The sequence below is a fragment of the Asterias amurensis genome, chromosome 6, assembly GCF_032118995.1.
Source record: "Asterias amurensis chromosome 6, ASM3211899v1".
NCBI lineage: Eukaryota > Metazoa > Echinodermata > Asteroidea > Forcipulatida > Asteriidae > Asterias > Asterias amurensis.
In genome coordinates this window covers 17957120-17979022 of record NC_092653.1, presented here as the reverse complement: position 1 = coordinate 17979022, position 21903 = coordinate 17957120, and the positions used below count along the sequence as shown (strand labels likewise).

The 21903-nt window shown below is 38.2% G+C and overlaps 1 protein-coding gene across 4 annotated transcripts in view; it reads right to left on the bottom strand.

Annotated features, from left to right (window-relative positions):
* LOC139939052 (uncharacterized) overlaps positions 1–21903 on the bottom strand; it is a 43043-nt gene that overhangs the window by 19377 nt on the left and 1763 nt on the right. For 3 of the 4 annotated variants that reach the window (XR_011786255.1, XM_071934771.1, XM_071934769.1), the window contains exons 2-8: positions 18310–18457; positions 15129–15152; positions 5244–5416; positions 4030–4137; positions 2456–2549; positions 1015–1064; positions 174–341 (exon numbers count right to left, since the gene is read on the bottom strand). Coding sequence is in view for 3 of the 4 variants with exons in the window: in XM_071934771.1 (XP_071790872.1) it covers positions 174–341; positions 1015–1064; positions 2456–2549; positions 4030–4137; positions 5244–5416; positions 15129–15152; positions 18310–18457 (765 nt within the window). In the remaining variant the exon portion in view is untranslated. The remainder of the gene's footprint in view (positions 1–173; positions 342–1014; positions 1065–2455; positions 2550–4029; positions 4138–5243; positions 5417–15128; positions 15153–18309; positions 18458–21903) is intronic. The other variant, XM_071934770.1, reaches the window with a different exon arrangement.

Here is a 21903-nt window from a genome sequence, read left to right as displayed (position 1 = left end):
TCGCAACTTATCTCCGATTGGGCTCAAATTTCCATAGCTTGTTATTTTATGCATATATTGAGATACACCGAAGAAGACTGGTCTTTGACAATTACCAATAGTTTCCAGTATCTTTATGCTTTAAGCAGCTCTATGAAATTGGGGCCTGGTTAACGATACTATAACCCCCTTACCATGACTCCTTTAGCCAGTGACAAAGCTCCCTTCCTCCTAATGTGATTCCAGCTTAGATTAACCTGCCTGATGGTGATATTCTCTGAGATAGCTGGGCCCAGAACCAGACCGGCCGCCTCACTGAATTCATTGTGGCTGAGATTCAAATACTCAATCTTGTTATTCGTCTGAAACAAAAAACAACAGAAACCTCACAAATTAACTGAGCTGAAAGGAAAAACTATCCTCAGGGCAGCAACCATGTAATTGTTTGCTTTGTGAACTCAGTTTGAGTTCTGAGAAAACCAGTGGTGATGAAATTTCAACATCTATAAAAGGTACCTGAATCATTGTACTTTACAATCTTATGATAGGGTCATACAATTGAGTTTTCATTGATTTGTTTTCTTTCAAAGGCAGTGGACACTATTGGTAATTATTCAAAATAATTATTAGCATAAAGCCTCCTTCTGAAGTAACGTAGCTTTCGAGAAGGAAGTAATTTTCCACAGATTTGATTTCGAGAACTCAGATCATAGTGCTGCTTAATGGCAAGCAAATTTGCGTGCTTACTGTAGCAGAAAATTTTGCTTATAGCTTATTTCACAGGTTAGCAGAAAAATTGGGCGCCCATATTGCGTGTTTATCGTGGATTTATCGTGGGCCCAGGACTGTTGTTATAAGAGGACAGCAAAACAAAGAAACACAAAGCAGAATTGAGATTTTGGACTTCAGAAAGTACTTTTTGTAAGAACCTCTTTATAACAGTGTTCTTTATCATGGGAGTTGACTGTATAACGTTCCTATGTATGTAAGCAGTCAATATACTATACTATACTCTGAATGCTATTCAAAACTCACCAAAAGTACTTCAGCAAAATACTCGGCACTCTTATCTTCAAAGTTGTTTCCTGATATTTAAAAGATGACATTTCAAAATAACAGTCAATGACAGCAAGATTTCAAGAAATCCGTTTTTAAAAGTAATGATAATGTAGTGCACTGACGTTCTTGTGTTGTGGGAGTGTATAGGTTCAGGTCCTGGTCATGTCATGTGTGTCCTTGAACTGCCTTCCCTGTTGAGTATTCTTTTGGTCTTTCCTTTGACTCTGCACTTAAAGGAACATTACAGAATTGGGTTTGCTTGCAAAAAATGTAAGCACTTTATGTAATCCACCATATATATAAAGTGACAAACCTGTAGAAGTTTGAGATCGATCGGCCATCTGGGTCACGAGAAAATAGTGAAAAACTTATCACAAACTTTGCATTGCATCGATGCCAAAACAAAAATGAATAAAACGCTCCCTGAGCGATAAACTCCAAACGCGAAAATATGAAATTTCAGACAGAAATATTTCAAGGGATGTTTTCTGCTATCGTCATCTTTAGTCCGTGTAAGTTTTATGTAAATCTGTGATCTTCACGATTTTTGTTTCTTACCAATTCAGTAACGTTCCTTTAACATTTTCCCAAAGACTTTGTACACAAATTTCCTTTAGGAGCACCCCAGTCTTTAGAATTCCCCTATGGAGACATTTCGTTTTCCATTTTTTGTTTTGTCCTTGGTCTCCATATAAGGTACTGAAATTGAGCATCACAAATATCCTCACTTAGCTCTGATTATCTCCAAGAGATTCTATAGACCGATCCGTCGCACACCGGGTGCACAAGTGTTTAGCACTGCGCGCCATTACTGGGGTGTACATGTGCCTATAGTTTTGTGCACAAAGACATGAGGAAATCATGTTTCTTTTCACTCTTTATGGAAATTAAATGTTTTCCTCAACGAATAACACAATTTCCTTAACATGACATCATGATATACCAATGAAGATCACTGACCATAAATATTTGCAAAAAAAAATAAACCGAATCATCTTGAAAAAGGTGCTTGTCTTAGGCGAGTTAGGGGTCAAAGACGCGGAAACTGCATAATAGTTGCTAAAATGCATCACATCGGCAAGGTGTTTTGTCAGAATTTCAGTATTTTACTTTCTGCTTAATTTTAAACATTTATCAAGAGTGTAGTACGTTGTTATATCAAGCAGCCATATCAAGGAAATTTCATAGATTGTCGAGGAAGACATTCAATTCCCATAAAAAGTGAGAAGGAAAACGATTTTCTCGTGGCACAAAGACACCCCAGCAGTGGCGCGCAGCGCATGGCGTCGCCCAGCACGTGCGCGCCTGGATCAGTCTATAGTGTTGGAAGTGTTTGAAGTGTTTTTAAAACCTATTACTATTATTGTTATAGTTTCTAGATGTAGAACTATTTCTGTTGGTTGGTAAAAGTCTTTACCTGTTAATGTGAGATGTGTAACTGTGTTGTTCTGTAGGAGCATTTCACATAATGCTTTGGCACCAGCATTACCAAGTCTATTCTCCGATAAATCCTAGTGGAGAAGGAAAATAAAATAGAGAGAAAAAGTTTGTTTATGAGGTATATATGTGTTTGATAAGATGAAGTGTATAATATTACAATAATTGAAAGTGTCGTGGCCGAGCGGTTAAGAGCACTGAATTCCAACTCTGGTGTTTCTGATCAGCAGAGTGAGGGTTCGAATCCCGAGTCATGACACTTGTGTCCTTAAGCAAGACACTTAACCATTGCTTCATCCTTCGGATGGGACGTTAAACCGTTGGTCCCATGTGTTATGTAACTCATTTAAAAGAACCGAGTGCACTTATCGAAAAGAGAAGGGGTTCACCCTGATGTTCCTGGTCCGATCGGCAGCAAATTGCGCCACAGCACCTTATAAAACATTACATGGTGCTATCAGAATTAGGTCTCGTAATTCAAATGTAGTGCCACATCTTGCAGGAAATACTGTATGTTACAGTGCCAGGAGCGTCACTGGGTGACGGACATGTGCGCTATATAAGAAGCCACAATTATCATTATTATTAATGTTCCTCCTCCCCAATCTCTTAGCGGTAGCTTTCACACTTCACATTCCACAGAATCTCTTCATTAAAAAATTCACGGAGCTTCTGTAGATGAAGTGTAGTTTTTACATACCACTATAGACAGTGGACAGTTTCCTACAAAAAGTACATGTAACTGTACCCAGACCCTTTAATCTGGGTAACATTTAACCCTGCTCCGGACTAGGGTTAACTCACCAGTCTCAGAGTTATTATGGAACTGAGTTAACTTTGAAACAATTTAGTCGCTAAGGCAGTGGACACTATTGGTAATTACTCAAAATAATTATTGCCACAAAACCTTAATTGGTAACGAGTAATGGAGAGAGGTTGATAGCATAAAACATTGTGAAAAACGGCTCCCTCTGAACTGATGTACTTTTTTCTTTCATTATTATCTCGCAACTCCGATGACCGATTGAGCTCAAATTTTCACAGGTTTGTTATTTTATGCATAGGTTGAGATACAGCATGTGAGAAGACTGGTCTTTGACAATTACCAATAGTGTCCAGTGTCTTTAAAGCCATTGGACCCTTTCAGTAAACAGTTGTCCAAGGCCCACACTTTGTGTACCACAACTTCTATATCAAATAACAAACCTGTGAAAAATTAGGCTCAATCGGTCATCGAAGTCGGGAGAAAACAACGGAAAAACCCACCCTTGTTTCCGCGCGTTTGGCCGTGCCATGACATGTGTTTAAAATAATGTGTTTAAAATAAATCGTTAACAAGAATTTATATTGTTTTGCTGTTTTCTCAAAAAGTAAAGCATTTCATGGAATAATATTTCAAGAGAAGTCTTTCACCATTGCCTTCTGTAAACCGTGTAAGTTATTTGTAAATCTGTGAACTTTTTTTTCTTTTTCTGAACCGAAAGGGTCCAATGGCTTTAAGACTATGCTGAATATGAAATGTGTGTCAATGAGACAATAAAGAAGACAACCTACCAGTTCTGTAATGTAGCAGTTTTCTTTTAGCATGTCAGCGATGGCTATCCCTCCTTCAGCATCCAGCCAGTTATCACTCAGATTCAGCTTGCAGATTGTTGTGTTTGTCTACAAGTATACCCATCAAATAAACCCACTTGTTAGTTTATAACAGATCTTCAAAATTAAACTGGACACTGGCCTGCAGACCCGAGCCCAGTGATTTTACCGTTGGGCCAGTAAACTCATGACTGAACAAACTTGATGGTCTTGTGATTGTTTTTTCAAATGATTAGTTTAGATTCATGTATTTCCACTTCACTGCTTATGTTTCACTTAGTTACCTGTTCATGTTTGTTGTGTTGTCATTTAGCCTTCGAGAAAGACTCTGTTTGGGTCGAAACGTCAGGCCATTAACTATTCTTTGCATTTATACAATCGGTCCATTTGGTTGGTAAGTTGTTTGCAACAGCTAATAGACCCTTTCCATGAAATATATAAATTGCACATAGCGCGTGCGCACTAACGTTTTGGTTGGTAAAATGAGGGAACATCGCGCTGTTTTGTACACGGCTAATGGGTGCGTGACGCACACGCGATTGCGCGTCTGCTTAGTGCACAACTCTATGGCATTTGCCAACCAACAGGGTCTGTACGCATGCGTGAACATAATTAGCACATTTCATGGGAAGGGTCCATTAGATTCGATTTATTTATTGTCCACATTAAAAAAACATAGAAACTTGACATCCACTGGTCAAAAACAAGTCAACATTGTTGACTTTTATTAGTCATTGCATTTGATAACCTTCCAGTGAAAATTTTGTCAACATTCATTTCATCCGATTACAATAACTCTGGGAAAAATGGGTCTGTACATTTTTGAACAAGGACATTTTGGTTCATATTTTCACATATTTAGTTCTGATAATTTAAAAAACCAGACAAACAAATATTGTCAAACAAGCTTTGGTCATTTGTGTATGTACATATTTGTACGAGCTGATGCTTTGATAATTTCCGTCTAGCTCCATTTTTATGATGCTGTGAATATTAACATTTTCAACACAATACATTTAAATACATCCGACCCAATTCTAACAAATAATTTCCCACTGTGTAAACAAACATTACGGAGAATGAGGCATTTAAGTAAACAATCCTTATAATAGTCTGGCGATATTCATTCAGACTACATTGTTGTTATGGTTACCTTGGTAACCCATAGAGCTTACCACTAGGGATATGGCGATAGCCTTTGCACCCGCGGGACCCAGACCATGGTGCTTCATGATCAGCTCCGTGTCTGAAATATGCCGCAGAAAATACGAGACTGGAATGACACCATTGAGTCGACAGGCTTCCTTGTAGGTGGATTTCCCTGAAGAATCGTAGTCTTCACGCACATCTACAATGACAAAAATATTCTGTCTTTACTAGCAAGAAAAAAGTTTTGCAAATATTTGAATTTATCGAGAACGCTCCATTAAAGAATTTTTGAGTTTGGCCACAAAAACTGAGAACATATATGTTATCTTTTTCACTTAGTGAATAACAATTCAAGTTTGAAACTTGAGCAGTTTTACTCTATATTGGGGCACCTTTTCCTAAAATTACAAATATTAATGTAATGAAATTTTGTAAAATAATAATTGAAGATTTTCCATAAATAAGTGGACTAACTAGAACTGCGGTTCAATTTAAAACTAGTGTAAGGAACTTTTACATTAGGTTAAAGCCAGAAAGTGCCTTACTAAAAAAATCTATATTTCTATGCCCATAATAGGGTTTAATGCGTAACGCAGTAAACCGATTTAACACCAGGAAATATGCATAATTATAGTCAGGTTGCACAGTCGGGGCTATAAGCGATTGGGATTGTCAGGGCGCATTCAGACGTGGTTCCATTGTTCTTTTCAACCAACCAAAGCAATGCATTTGGGGAAAGGGTGCTTGTCTTTCTGGGAACCGTCATTGAATATTCTGCCACCGAGGAGTTAAGATAGATTGTATAGTTTCGCAAAATTCGGTACCTTCTTGGCAACTCGCTGGAAGTGGGAACCGCATTGAAGAAATCCAAGTGATACCTGATGAGGAGGGCGAAGATGGGCGGCTACAGAGAGTGGTGAAGCCGATGGCTTACTAGCCGGGCAAATCGGGTGAGTCGATACATTTTCAGACCTAATGCTAGGGCAAGTACAGCCCCAACAGTAACGCTAGTAGGTAACACGAGTACCGTGAATACGGAAAGGTTTCAATCATCTAGTATGTATAAAGGGCCAATAATTGCGAACATCCCACAGATTAATAGTCAGGATATTCATTGGCCTTTACACGTAACTCGGGGTATAACGGACCAACATTCTCAAAGCATGAGTACAGGTACACAAGGACAAGAAAGGGCGGACAATCATAATTTTTTTGGCAGCTTGCCGTTTAATATGAAAGTTAGTCAGAGCTTGTGTCAGTCAGGCCAATCAGGAATAAGTAAGCCTAGTAGTTTAGTGTACAACTTGGCAAACTCTAGTCAATATTCAGGGTATTCCATACATAACAGGGATGGGGCATGTAGTAGGTTAGGAGGGACATCATCTTCAATAGAACTGGGTGGTGCCCAACTTTCAAATGCAGGGTGCAAAATAAGTACAGTAGGGAGCAGTTGCATGTGGGGGTCCATTGATTGCACAGCGGGCTCTTGAAGCATACCGATGGCGGATAACATGCAGCATATGAATTAACCATCAACTCCCTTTAATCCATTGATATCGGTTTGTAGCGAATTGGGCGAGGGCCTACCGCTAACCTTAAAATTTTTAAGATTATTCATAGCGAGTTTGTGGATTTTGCTGTGATCTTACAAAGAAGAGTGACCCTATAGTAGTACAAATAGCCTACCGCTAACCTTAAAATTTTTAAGATTATTCATAGCGAGTTTGTGGATTTCGCTGTGATCTTATAAAGCAGAGTGACCCTATATTAGTACAAATAGCGGTCAAGACACAATAATTCTTGCTGGCTGTAAACGAGGGGGGTTTTATAATATGGAAAGATAATAAACACAGGCGTCCAATTACTTCTATACATTACATGGACCTCTGCATTTTTGACTTATGTAGCAGTGTATTTGCGAGCTCATCTCCATAGAACACATAGAATTATTGAAATAGTGTCAGATCGTACGCACAGAGAGCAGCAGCTCGTCCAATAAGGGGGGGATGGCGCACTTTTAGAATGAGGCAGCAATTAACACCAGTTAGATCATGGGCATAATTGACGATGAATTATGGGCATTGCACGTCACAGCACCATGTGTTAATCAAGCTCTAGAACAAAGGGTACATAAAGAATAGAAGGGCAATACCAAGTTTCATTATGACCTTTCGGAATGATTGATCATTATTAGGCACTAAATGGCCAGCTTCCATAAATCAAGGGGTAGCCTATTGCATAATATTAAAATTAAAGACCTTTGCATCTTCTTCCATTTGTACATACGTATCTGGTATTTCATATGTTTAATGAATAGGGTGGTATAGATGGCCTTAGCTTTCGATCCAAACCGGACCTAGTTCAGAGGCATAAAACAAGTACAAACAAATACATATCCATTCATAGAAAAAGAGAGGGGAAATGGATTAAAGGAAGAAAGAAGCGGGAAAATAACAGCCAATCAAAGTTTCTATTTCAGAAACAATTGGGGGCTATGAACCAATACGAGTAGAGTGGCGAGGACAAAGGAGGTTTCATATGAAAGGATGGATTACTGGACCATAAAAGTGGTAAATGCATCGTTCGTTAACAATGCAGGGAAACATGAAAGGGTAGAATTAGAGAACAAGTTGCATCATGATGCAATTAACAATGGTCAATTAATAGAGAAAAGCAAGATCAAAAGTACGATGGTATTAAAAATAGGTATGAGGGACCTGTGGAAAAAAGGGGGGTTACTTACATGAGATAGTTATAGTAACAAATATATAAGAACAACTTTAAAAAAAAATTAATTTATACTTGAGTTACAGAATATAAACAACATTATAGTTCTCAAGCAGAAGTGAAGTGGGGGTAACGGGAATTTATTTAACACCAGTGTTTATGTTTAGTCCAAAGGACTTGACTGTCTTGAGTTGGTGAATCCAGTGTGATTCTCTATGCTTGCAGTTATATTTCATATGTTCATAAATTGCACAAATGGGAGGATCCCAAGGGTAGTTTCATTGTTTCCAAGATGAAAGAGGATTGTAGACGCTTGGACCCTCGGCAAGATTCAAGATGTTCCATTACATTTCCAGTGCTGAGCAGTCTGGTTAGTTTTTACCGCCAGTCTGCAAAATATTGAATTATTCGGTTGGGTCCTGAGGCGAATTAGAATAAATCTGCTTTATACTTGTTAAGTATAAAGAGTTACACGGTTCAATGGTTTGGCGGGAACATTGAATAGGACTGGGTGCGGTACCCAGGGTAAGGCTTATCTGGCTATGCTATCAATATACACATTAAAGCTTTGTTAATTTAGTCTTTTTTTTTTTTTAGTCGTTATATAGTTTAAGTATCATCGGTAACAGTAGCAGCTACCATAGCTTAGCAAGGAGGTCAGTACTAGCTTGAACCTGAAAGCGTTGATTTGCATAGATCAGGTGTACGTTTCCAATATCGGTTGGTTTTTCGTATCTGGCGGTCAACACAGCCCTGATGTTCCATGGCAATGACACGTTGTGTCGTAAAAATGTCGGCACAAAATGTAACGAACAATGGAGGCAGGCTAAACCGTAAAGCTTACGTATTTGAACAACAAAGGCGCATGATTAAAAATTATCAGTTGATCCGGTTATTCAAGTTACAGGGTGTAATTATTGTCAGTGAAGACGAAAATTCGGGCGTTACAAAAAGTAACAAACATTATAATGTGGGACTAAACGTACAGAGTATGTACATGAGATGAGAAGACGCATGATTACAAATGATCGAGTGATCCGGCTATTCAAGTTACAGGGTGTAATTATTGGCAGTGAAGATAACAATTCGTAAAGTGGTTACAAAAAGTAACCCATTATAATGTTGGATTAAAATGTAACAGAGCATACACATGAAATGACAAGATGCATGATTAAAAATAGGTTCAATTACAGGGTGTAATTTTTACAGTGAAGACAAAAATGTTCGATGCAAACGTAGAAGAGTGTGAAGATGAAAAGAGAAGATGAATGATTAAAAAGGAATCAGTTGCTCCGGTTGCAGCATAGCTTGCAGACATCTTCATCCGGTTGCAGCATAGCTTGCAGACATACCATATTTGACTTATATGACCTTTATTAAAGTAGCATAGTTAATGTTTAAAGTATAATCAGCTTATGAAGCTCTGCTGTTAAAAGCAGCATTCTTGGTTGCCCTTTTCGGTTATTCTGAGGGTGAGTGAGTTTACAACTCACGATGGCAAATTCCCGGGCGTTGCGTATTGGTGATATTTCCTTTAATCAGGAAGGGAATTTGCAAGTAGTTCTAAGATATTCAAAAACGGATCAAGTGGGTAAAGTTCAATCATTTCTATTGACAGGAATGCCAATACTTCACCGTTTGTACATTGAGGGGGGACCCTATGTCAGCCAGACATGTTAATCACATCTTAAAGTAGGGATTAAGGCCTTCAGGTAAACCCCACACCCTTTTCAGTTCATAGTTGCAGGATATGTTTGGGGTTCGGGAGGAACAAATCAAAAGTATGGGGAGATGGAAGTCTGGAGCACTTGAATCCTACGTTAGGCCAGACTTAATGTTTTCAATTGTCTAAAAGGGGGTAGCTTGTAGCAAGGTCATAAATAAGCAGTGTAGACAACCGCTTCTTTAATTAGCATATTGCCGTTTAAGATAAATAATCATTTACAAGATTGGTGAATGTTGAGTTGGTTGTTAACAAATTGTGTACAACATTTTCAACTACATACAAGACTTTGACAAGATAAAATATTGGTCAGAACAGATTACCCAGGCTGTTTTTCTTTGAATTTGTTTTTATACAGATGTTTATCGGGGACAGTATCATTCGCCACAGCAGCGGCACAGTGGTGGTACAGTGAAATGGAAAGGCGTGTCTGGGGCACGCCTGGACGGCTGGGACTAGGCTCAGGAGATACGGCAAAAGGCGAGGTCCCGACGGCAATAGTGTTACATCTAAGTACCAAAGATATCTTGAAGGAAAATTCGGGACAGATAACACATAGGGTAAAAGGGAGCCTAAAGATGTTCATCAATCCGATGCAAGAACGTTGGTACCGGGACAGTATCATTCGCCACAGCAGCGGCACGGTGGAGGTACAGTGACATGGAAAGGCGTGTCTGGGGAACGCCTCGACGGCTGGGACTAGGCTCAGGAGACTCCTGGCAAAAGGCGAGGTCCCGACGACAATAGTGTTACATATAAGGACCAAAGATATCGTGAAGGAAAATTCGGGACAGATAAGACATAGGGTAACAGGGAGCCTAAAGATGTTCGTCAATCCGAAGCAAGAACGTGGATACCGGGACAGTATAATTTGCCACAGCAGCGACACAGTGATGGTACAAGTGACATGGAAAGACGTGTCTGGGGCACGCCTGGACGGCTGGTACTAGGCTCAGGAGATACCTGGCAAAAGGCGAGGTCCCGACGACAATAGTGTTATATCTAAGGACCAAAGATATCTTGAAGGAAAGTTCGGGACAGAGTAGACATAGGGTAAAGAGAGCCTAAAGGTAATTAGGAACATCCTACCCAACACACGGTTAATTTGGTCAGACATTTTGTTAAGGGTGAAGTATCAAGGTAAAGTTAAAGGAGGGCAGAAAAACGCTGCACTTGGGATTTAAATATGTATGCAAAGAAGATACTTCGGGAGATGCAAAACGCACCTGTTATAAAACACCCCCATCTCATTAACCCTTCCCGGAAGGTGCGTACTGGCAAGACATGATTCATTTGGTTCCATCAAAATTTATCAGACGGGTTGACACTCGGAGAAAGTTTTGTAAAAAAAAAAAAAAAATAAAAAAATAAAAAAAATAAAAAAAAAAAAATAAAAAAAGGGGGGGGGGGGGTGTTTGGGCAAATTTTTATATCAAAATTTGCTTTGGCGGTAAGTTTAGGTTGTTCCTATAAACAAGAAGCTAATAGGCATTGTAGCCTGTGAGGAAGTGGTAAATTCATTTATGTGAATTGATATGGATAAATATGGTGGTAATAAAATGATGTGATTGTATATAAAGAAGTAGATTAATTTGGTACCTTCTTGGCAACTCGCTGGAAGTGGGAACCTCATTGACCCGGAGTTTTCTCCAGTCAATGAGTGCATTTATAATTATAATAATTGTAATTAGTTTGGTACCTTCTTTGGCAAATCGCCGAGAAGTGGGAACCTTTGCGGATTGGAAATTTACCGTTCGCAAAGTGAGGGATTGGGACCCTTTGCGAATTGGTCGCAAAGTGTATTATAATGGGAACTGGTATACTTCTTTATGAGTGTGGATATCACTGGATGGAATTAAATAAAGGGAAATCCCTTATATTATTATGAATGGGCGTTTTACCACCGAATTCAGAGTACGGAATAAATTAACTCTTGGCAGAGTTCACTACAACAACAAATCCTTGTGTCTGTGTATATTTATCAGGTGGTAATAGGGTTTAATGCGTAACGCAGTAAACCGATTTAACACCAGGAAATATGCATAATTATAGTCAGGTTGCACAGTCGGGGCTATAAGCGATTGGGATTGTCAGGGCGCATTCAGACGTGGTTCCATTGTTCTTTTCAACCAACCAAAGCAATGCATTTGGGGAAAGGGTGCTTGTCTTTCTGGGAACCGTCATTGAATATTCTGCCACCGAGGAGTTAAGATAGATTGTATAGTTTCGCAAAATTCCCTCCCTCCCTCCCTGGGGTTAATGGAAGGGTCAGGGTATTACGAAATACGTGGTACAGATTGATATGACTGATAATATTACAACTTACACTTAAAGCGGTAAGTTTAGGTTGTTCCTATAAACAAGAAGCTAATAGGCATTGTAGCCTGTGAGGAAGTGGTAAATTCATTTATGTGAATTGATATGGATAAATATGGTGGTAATAAAATGATGTGATTGTATATAAAGAAGTAGATTAATTTGGTACCTTCTTGGCAACTCGCTGGAAGTGGGAACCTCATTGACCCGGAGTTTTCTCCAGTCAATGAGTGCATTTATAATTATAATAATTGTAATTAGTTTGGTACCTTCTTTGGCAAATCGCCGAGAAGTGGGAACCTTTGCGGATTGGAAATTTACCGTTCGCAAAGTGAGGGATTGGGACCCTTTGCGAATTGGTCGCAAAGTGTATTATAATGGGAACTGGTATACTTCTTTATGAGTGTGGATATCACTGGATGGAATTAAATAAAGGGAAATCCCTTATATTATTATGAATGGGCGTTTTACCACCGAATTCAGAGTACGGAATAAATTAACTCTTGGCAGAGTTCACTACAACAACAAATCCTTGTGTCTGTGTATATTTATCAGGTGGTAATGGAAACAAATAGAATCCTATAGTAAGATATTGGAATCTTTTTAAAATCTAAACCCTTTTCTGAGTATAAATCTTTAAGACTGTTTTTTAAAGCAAATATATGTTAGTTATATTCACTGATACCTCAGTTAATACAGTCTAACTATTACTACAAAGGTTGTTATAAATTTGTACAAGTAATGTCTATTCAGAACTTGTTTGTTATGTGGGTTGGGGGTATAAGTGTTTAGTCTTAGTGAAATTTTATTTTAGTATTTCTGAGTTTGGGTGAGGTTATATGTCTGCCCCTCAGACCTTTTCTCCACTTGGAAAAATCCTTAAGTGTGTAAGTAGAAAGTCGTTACTTCTGTTAAGTTAAAATAGGCTAGACCATCTTTCTTATCACGTTAATTAGTTACATTCACTGATACCTCAGTTAAAGGATTTGGGTACTTTTTGTAACAAAACACAATGTCCACAGATTTACATTAAACTTGCACCGTTTGGAGATCATGATAAGTTTAATGTAAATTTGTGGATATTGTGTTTTGTGTCCTACAAAAAGTACCCTAATCCTTTAATACTATATACTAGTACTACAAATGCTGTTATAAATTGGTACAAAATATTGTCAAAAGGGAAATTATTATTATTATTATTATTTTTATTATGATGATTATTATTATTATTATTATTTTTTTTGGGGGGGGGTGGTCTTAGTGGAAGTTTCTTAAAGGTTGTTTTAGTTTTCCTTTATTTGGCGAGGTTCTTTGTTTGATGATTTCTCCACTTGGAAAAAGTTCCTTCTGTTATGTTAAAAACAGGGCCCCTCTTGTCCTCAGTCCCAACCAACCTCGTTCCCAGGGGTGATTGATCTCATCGTGTCTTGCCTTGCTCGATCATAACCCCTGGATTTGGCAAATTTAAATGTGCTATATGCTAGCACATTTAAATGAGCCATAAATGAGCGTACATATTCATTATTCAATCTTTTCTACGCGCGCACGTGTCTTTCGTCTAAAGGAATGTTTTTGTTTTTGTTTTAAAAAAACGTGTTCGTGTCATTAACGTGATCAACATGCAACTATCATAAAACTATGCGCGCACGCACTTGACATCTAATGCATAACCAATTTCCTGAGCCAATCAGCGTTGTTTCTCAGCATATCCCTCCCAGGGGTTAGTGACGAGAGGTAACGATACGGCGCGCTGCCCATGGTAGCGAGGCTGCCTCAGTCCCAACTGATATTAAGAAAAGCAAACATCTACACTACACAATATTCTCATTGAGTCATTTTGTTTCAAACAAAAGAGAGAAATTTGAAAGAGCTAAAGGAGATAAGTGTAGAAAAAGCAGCCAGCAAGAAACAGAAATCAAAACAAAAGAGACTAAATGCTACAAATGCAAAATAAGCAAAAACAACAGCAGCAAATGTCATGCATACAAATCAATGTACATTGTATAAAAAAGCTATAAAAAGAAAGAAAAAAAACACTACAAAAAATCTTGTTTTCAAAGTTCTTTAGAATTTTAACTACCTACACATATTGGTATTAGTAAAGTGCTATTCATTGCATAATTCATGTTATTAAATGGTGTGATGTTAGATGCAGTGATGTGTGTTAGAAAATAATGGTGAATTAGAATGAAATTAACGCCAGCAGGGAGTAAATAACTTCATTACCCATTACTCACAAGTTTGACGAGAGAAGGGATCATTTGGAAATGAATGAAAGTTTCATCACTTATCAAACTCCTAACAAATTTTTTCATTCACAGTTTCTTCAAAACTCAAGACAATTTCTCATTGATTGTTTCAAAGTTTTTCTTTTTCTTGGAACAGCGGTTTTATAGACCCTTGCATAAGTATCGCACTCTCAAAAAGTGCAATCTCTGAGGCAAAAAGGGGGGCATATATTGGACGATACCTGTTCTTTGGTAGTGTTTTGCGTTATGCATGGGAGTCTATTGATTTCTATAGACCCCTTAACATCGCAGAACACACCCCTGAACAATGCGTGACTACCATTTCCATCATTTTGGGAGTCAAATCTTTTGTGCATGTTTTTGTGTGTAATTTTGACCCCCAAAAAGGTGGACAGGAGAGGTGTATGTAATTTATTGCTCTGCCCATTGGTCTGCAAGGGGTCTATGAATCATCAATACCACACTCTTGTGTTAGAGGATTTGGGCACTTTTTGTAACACAAAACAAGACGTCCACAGATTTACATCAAACTTACACCGTTGGAAGATAATGATTGTAGAAAGCTTACCTTAAAATATTACTTGCTGAAGTGCTATACTTTTTGAGAATTGAGTAAAACAATGTTATTTTTGTGACTTGCTTTACTCATTTCTCAAAAAACCACAGCACCTCAGCAAGTAATATTTTAAGGGAAGCTGTCATCATTATTTTCAAACTGTTTGTGTTTTAATGTAAATGTGCGGACATGTGTTTTGTGCCCTACAAGAAGTACACAGACCCTTTAACCAAAACAACTGTCTTGAAACTTCATACGTCAAATGTCTCGAATGACGCTGGCATTTATTTCACTGGTGTTAATTACACACGTGTTTGACAATCAAGGGCTTTGTTCTTACTTCGTCTCAGTGCCAAGATGGTTTCTGAAGGGAGAAAAATTTGCAGGGAACGTGCATGCGAGCAAACAGAAAAAGTAGACAAATGATTTGGTTTTACCATGGCGGAATGAAAATGCACTGTGCTCAAAAACAAAGCAAATTATTACATTCATTTACAGTCAAGAACAATTGAACTAAAACAAAGTAACAAATGAATACAATCATGCTTGGATATATTCTTCAAACTAAGCACTTTGACTTTTAACCAGAATTTGTTCTGTTCACAGCAGCAAAAGTTCCCAGAAACATGAAACAACTAAACTCAAATCTAACGAAAAGTTTCATACCTGTGAAAGTTTTTCATTAACATTTTTTCCTCACATAGTTGCATCATTACGTGTGTGTTATAAAATACAAATTGATTTATAAATAAATCCCAAAATGTTGGAAAGAAAAATGCATGAATTGAAAACAAGAATTGATGGAAATAAATGCCACACATTTTTGCCTGGCATTTCTTTTTGCACTTTCCTTAAAATGACAAATAATATGAATGATGCATAAATGAGATGTTGTAAAATAAAAATTGATGAAATGAAGTTTTTCCCATACAAAAGTGGAGCAACTGGAAATTCATATCAATATAAACTAGTGTTGAAGAAAAATGTATGATAAAAGTAAAAAGCTAATAGTTTTATTTTAAAATGTCTAAAGTTACTTCCATGCCCATAATGAAAATAACAAAACTCTTTGCATGGCGGGTCTCTCCAAACTAATGCATACAACTGAGAACTAAGGCATAGGAGATAAAAACAACACTTCTGTCATTTTTTTAACAAGCTCACTGAAATGGGCAAAAAATGAAACCAAAATTTAAAAAAATGGATTGATAAATAACTTCAATGAACAGGGGTTGATTTCACAAAGAGTTAAGACTTGTCCTAACTTAGGACTAGTCCTAGGACTTAAAGGAACACGTTGCCTTGGATCGGTCGAGTTGGTCTTTGAAAAGCGTTTGTAACCGTTTGTTATAAAATGCACATGGGTAGAAAGATGTTGTAAAAGTAGAATACAATGATCCACACAAACATGCCTCAAAATTGCGTGGTTTTCCTTTTACCTCGTCGACTAACACGTCGGCCATTTATGGGGGTCAAAATTTTGACTCCCATAAATGGCCGACCATGTTAGTTCGCACAGTAGAAGGAAAACCACGCAATTTCGAGGCAAACTTGTGTGGATCATTGTATTCTACTTTTAAAACATCTTTCCAACCATATGCATTTTATAAAAAACGGTTACAAACGCTTTTGTTTTGACCAACTCGTCCGATCCAAGGCAACGTGTTCCTTTAAGGCTAGCCCTAAGTAACTCGTCCTAACTCAAAATAAGATCTTTTTAGTATTTTTAACTCTTTTTGAAATCCACCCCAGGGTAAATAAAAAACGTTATGCAAGTCACGTGGACAGAAAGGATTGCAAAGGATTGCAAAACAACACTGTAACAACTAAACCCTTTATAGAATGTAGCGGCCATGACAGGCTTGTATCAAAATGTCCAATTGAACATAGATTTTTTTCCACCACCCCAAACTGTTTGAAACCCCCCAAAATGTCCCCAAATGTATGCATTAGTGTGGAGAGATCCTGGATCATGCATGTGCATTAGCACACATATGCAAATGGTCAATTGCTACACACATTAATTGCATGTGCTTGCTTGCTTGGTTGTATGTGGTGAATCAGGCCTGGAATTACATTTTCAAGAGGGCAATTAAGGCCAAGGGCACATCCATTGGAAAATCTTAATGGAGAAAAATCTGAACGGGCACCAAGGCCAAGACCAAAGACAACATATGACAAGGCCTAAATGTAATTCCAGGCCTGGTGAATGGCTGAGTGTGTGTTGGTGCTGTATGGACCCAGTCCCCCGAACATCCTTTTTTAAACCAGAGGTTTCTTAAAGAAGCACTTCATCTCTGCTCTCAGTTAACAGAAGTGGTTTCAGGAAAACTAAATCCTTACAAACAAAACAAAATTCATAACTCTGGTTGGCGTTTTCACACTTGGTTGCTAATTAAACCCTGGCAAATGTGTAGAAAATGTCCACTTCCAGTGAAATGGCTACCCCTGCTAAACGCAATGCAGAGTGCTCATTTTTAGATTTTCAAAACACAAGACTTGATGGACTTGTCCTGTCTTGAGTTTACTGGCCCAGGGCGACACTAAAACCATGGAGGAAGGACAAACTACCAGCCGGCTGTTGGTCCATTTTAAAATTTCACCCTGGCTCTGTACTGTGAAAACAGATGCCACTTTCAAACATAAACATTGCACCTACAGCTTTACAATTCCATAATCCCTAATTCTAGTGCATGACGATTGGATGATCCAATGACAAAAGCAGGAAAACTCTCATCACCATTAGAGCAGATTAGGACTTCTGAGAGGGATTATCTTTCCATCACCTCTTGCTTTAAGAATCTAACTGTTGGTTTAGGTTTTCATTTTCCAGTCAGCTCTCAAAGCTCTTGGCAATATGCAAATTTTAATTGATTTCCAGATGTGGATAAAGAAAATAACTTTGGTTTGCTGTAACACCATGTGTGTATCTTAGAGAACTGTCTTTCGTTATTATACTAACACGGAGCAGATTTATCGGATGTTCGGGATAAAGAACGTTTGCATCTAGATGCTGAGATGTTGTGTCTGAATTAAGAAAGAGAATCAGGGAAATCTCTTAAGAAGATTTTACTCTCTAATACTATCCTGCTGGGATGTTCTGAATGAACCTTTCGTCTTCAAGACGCAGCTGTGAACAAAGTAAAGATTCAACTTTGCAATCTGCTTAAGTGGCCTGTAGGATCTTTTTGTAAAACGGTAGTTTCAAATCCTACAACCTGTTTTTTCTCAAAGGTTCCAGTATGAGGCATGGTGATCGGGCAATTCCAGTAGAAAAACAACAAGTCTGATGCAGCAAAACTTATAAGCTATAGTCTTGATGATCTTATCCCTAAATTCACACGCTGAAATAGACATTTTAAATTTCTGTCGTGGTGATAGACAAACTGGCTCTTTTGCAACTATTTCGCAAGACTATCTGGTTAGTGCGAGACTATACTGCTCTCACCACTACCGGTCAATTAAACAATTTGCGCATGAGATGATGATGAAAAAAAAAGAGCAGTTTACGAGTGATTCACCTTCAACCTCTAGGTCTGTATCGAACCCAAAGGCCTCACTGTATGTTGACTCCGAAGCTGCACTGTTATTCCTGGCAACTTCGTTATCCTCAACTCCAGATAGCCTGCTGTCTGGTCGGATCGACGATAGACCCCTTCTTGTTACGGTCTGTAAGGAAAACAATGCATAGCTATTTAAAGAAAAAAAACATACTTATTATTCATTTTACCACTGTCGCGGTTTTAAATGCACTGGGGTGTTGAGGCCGAGTGGATAAGAGCACCGAACTCAAGCTCTAGTGCTTATGTTCAGCAGAGAGTGGGTTCGAATCCCAGTCGTGGCACTTGTGTCCCTGAGCAAGACACTTAACCATAAGCTTCTCTCCACTTGGAGGTAAATTGATACCTGTGATGAGGGCAGAGATGGTTCTTGTGATGTATATGACATATATTGCGCACAGGCTGTATACTCCCCAGGGAGCTGAGATGGTTTAAGGAATGGTTGTGTCAGAATAATGTCGGAAGCTCCTTTGAGACACCCCTCGAGGGGTGAAAAGCGCTATAAAAACGGGTTGTTATTATTATTATTAACATACCCCTATGGCTTTGTAACCATGGCCTGCCAGTAGCTGGACGGGGTAGCTTAATGTTGGTGAGAGTTTTGTGTCAATCTGCAGGACCAGTTTGCATTCTGTAGCCTAAAGAAAGGGACACTTTGCCTTGGATCGGATGAGTTGGTCTTTGAAAAGCATTTTAAAATCATTTGTTATAAAATCGATAGGCCTATGGTTCTAAAGATGAATGTTTTTAAAATAGAATTATGATCCACAAAAATATGCTTCGAAATTGCACGGTTTTCCTTGTACATCGCGAACAAACACAGTTGGCCATTTTGATTGTGTTTGGTCACCATCCTTTTTCATCTGGCAAGAAAGTAAGTTTTGATGAACTTATGTCAATCACTGTTGCTTATTTTGAAATTATGCATAATTTATAACAAGTCATTTTGAGCCAATAAAATGCATTTAAGATATTTATAATCTAATTTGGTGATTTTTTGTTGGATGAACATCAGAACAGCTGACGCGGTGATTATCTATTCACCACTACATGTAAGAATTTATAAAGCAGTGGTCATTTTATAGGTTGAATGCCAGCAAAAAACAAACAAATTGTTTTAGATTAGTTACTATCAACTATCATCCTACAAGCATGTTGGAATCAGTCCTGGAATTATTTCATCTTTGAAGGGGGCAAGGCCATTTTCACAAGTTTATAGAACCCTTTCACACTACTGCAATTTAGCACGGGTCCCTTGCTTAATTTTAGCATGGTTGTGAAACTTCACAAATTGTACTTCATGTGAAAGGACAACAATGTTTGGCCTGATGTCCACAGTCCAAAGCCCCCAGTGAAATCTTCTCAAGTTTGCTATCCTTTAATGCCATTGGACACTTTCTGAACAGAACAAAAATTAAAAGTTCACAGACATACAAATAACTTACAGGGTTTACAGAAGGTAATGGTGAAAGACTTCCCTTGAAATATTATTCCATGAAATGCTTTACTTTTTGAGAAAACATCAAAACAATTATCAATTCTCTATATATATCGAGAATAACAGATTTATTTTAAACACATGTCATGACACGGCGAAACGTGCGGAAACAAGGGTAGGTTTTTCCGCTATTTTCTCCCGACCGATTGAGCCTAAATTTTCACAGGTTTGTTATTTTATAATATAAGTTGTGATACATGAAGTGTGGGCCTTTGGACAATACTGTTTACCGATGTTGTGCGATTGCTTAAATTATTGGCGAAACAAACATTGTTTTCCTTTCACATGAGGATCGTGTAAAGTTTTGCAACCATGCTAAAAATGCTATTTACCACTGTGGTCTGAAAGGGCCACAGGCTTTATGTGAACTTCTAGACAAGTCATGAATGTAAACTGGGGTCAATTCCACAATGAATTAGGACTATCTTAACTTAGGACTAGTCCTATGAGATAAGTCTAGTCCTAAAGTTAGGACCAACACGAGTAACTCACCCTAAGTCGAGATAAGACTAGTCTTAACTCTTTGTCAAATCCACCCCTGATCTAGTTTAGTCCAGTTTTTTATCTTAGCAATATCATTAATCATTGAAGCTGTTTACGTAATGACTATTTGAATGAGCTCAATACTATTTAATGTTTTTAATCCTTTATCGTTATCTCACATGCTGATGATACACGTGTAATCCGACCAACAGGTTTTATCCCTGATGCAATTTAATATATATTGCCTTGATTCATAAAAACTAGTTACCTGATCATCATACCTAAATGGTCAACACTAATGTGTCTTGAGATTAGGCCCAATTTCGTGGCTCTGCTTACCGCCAAATTCTGCGCTTATAATCACCATTCCCTGTGCTTATAACAGGCAAGCCCCAAATTTCTGCGCTAGCCTTGTAAGCATAGAATTCCTAGTAACGCGCAGAAGCCAAAATTCCCCGCTAACCCGTGAAATACGCTTGGCGTAAGCACAGAACTCCCTTCATTTGTAAGCGCCGAGTCATTGCTTACGGTAAGCAGAGCCATGAAACTAGGCCATGGCCTGGGTTTTTGGCCTTGCTTCCGACTACAGCAATGGAGGACCAACGTGATTGAAGGGTCAACATCCGATACTCCGCATCGACGGAATGAATTGCTCCCTGTTAAATTTCATAACTCAACCTCATTGGATGATGAATGGTAGGCCAATAGGTCATTTCTGACAGACATGTGTAATGCTCAATTGTTAACCGAGTGCTGATTAAACCAAAGCAGACAACGATAGAGATAAATCATGTGTTAGACGTTTAGATTATTAACTAGTTGTTGCTATGATCCTAAAGCTCATATATGCAATTTTTGTGTACATTAGTTAGTCTGTAATTTCTTTAAGTGCTACACTGTACCCCTATCTTCCTTGCTGAACAAAATGTATAGACACCAAGAAATAGAAACTGTACAGAACAATTTCCACTGAGGCCAACAAACTAAATATTTGCGATGACAACACTTGATGACATTTACATTACAGCATGTGAACAAACAGTGGGAGTAAACAGTCTGTACTTCTGTACAATACTTCAACCTGCAGATTGTATTGTAGTTTCTGAACGCTGTATACTGAGCTTAATCACTGAACAAACACTGAGTAGAATGGTAACCCTGACACTGCAACACCAGACAGAAAATTTACTGTTTAATTAAAAACATAACAACAAACAGATTCCTCATAAAATATCCAGACCTGGGATTGGGATACTCCTTGAAGTTAGAACTATGAGGATCATAAGTACCCTTATTGTTTCCACCAGACAATAGAGGAACGAAGCTTATAGCTTTAGGTAGTAGTAGGATTGGGAGTAAAAACATCCTTGAATAAAACATGTTTTAAAATAACCCTGAGGATAACTTTCCGTATGGCGCCACCACTTTTTCACTCTTTTTTACAAAAAGGGATATCTCATTGAGGTAAATTAGATACTATATTAATTCATATCGAGTGAAAAAGTGGTGGCGCCATACGGAAACTTTTCCAACCCTGATTTTCTAGCTAGTCGAGCGAGTCAAATTGCCATAAT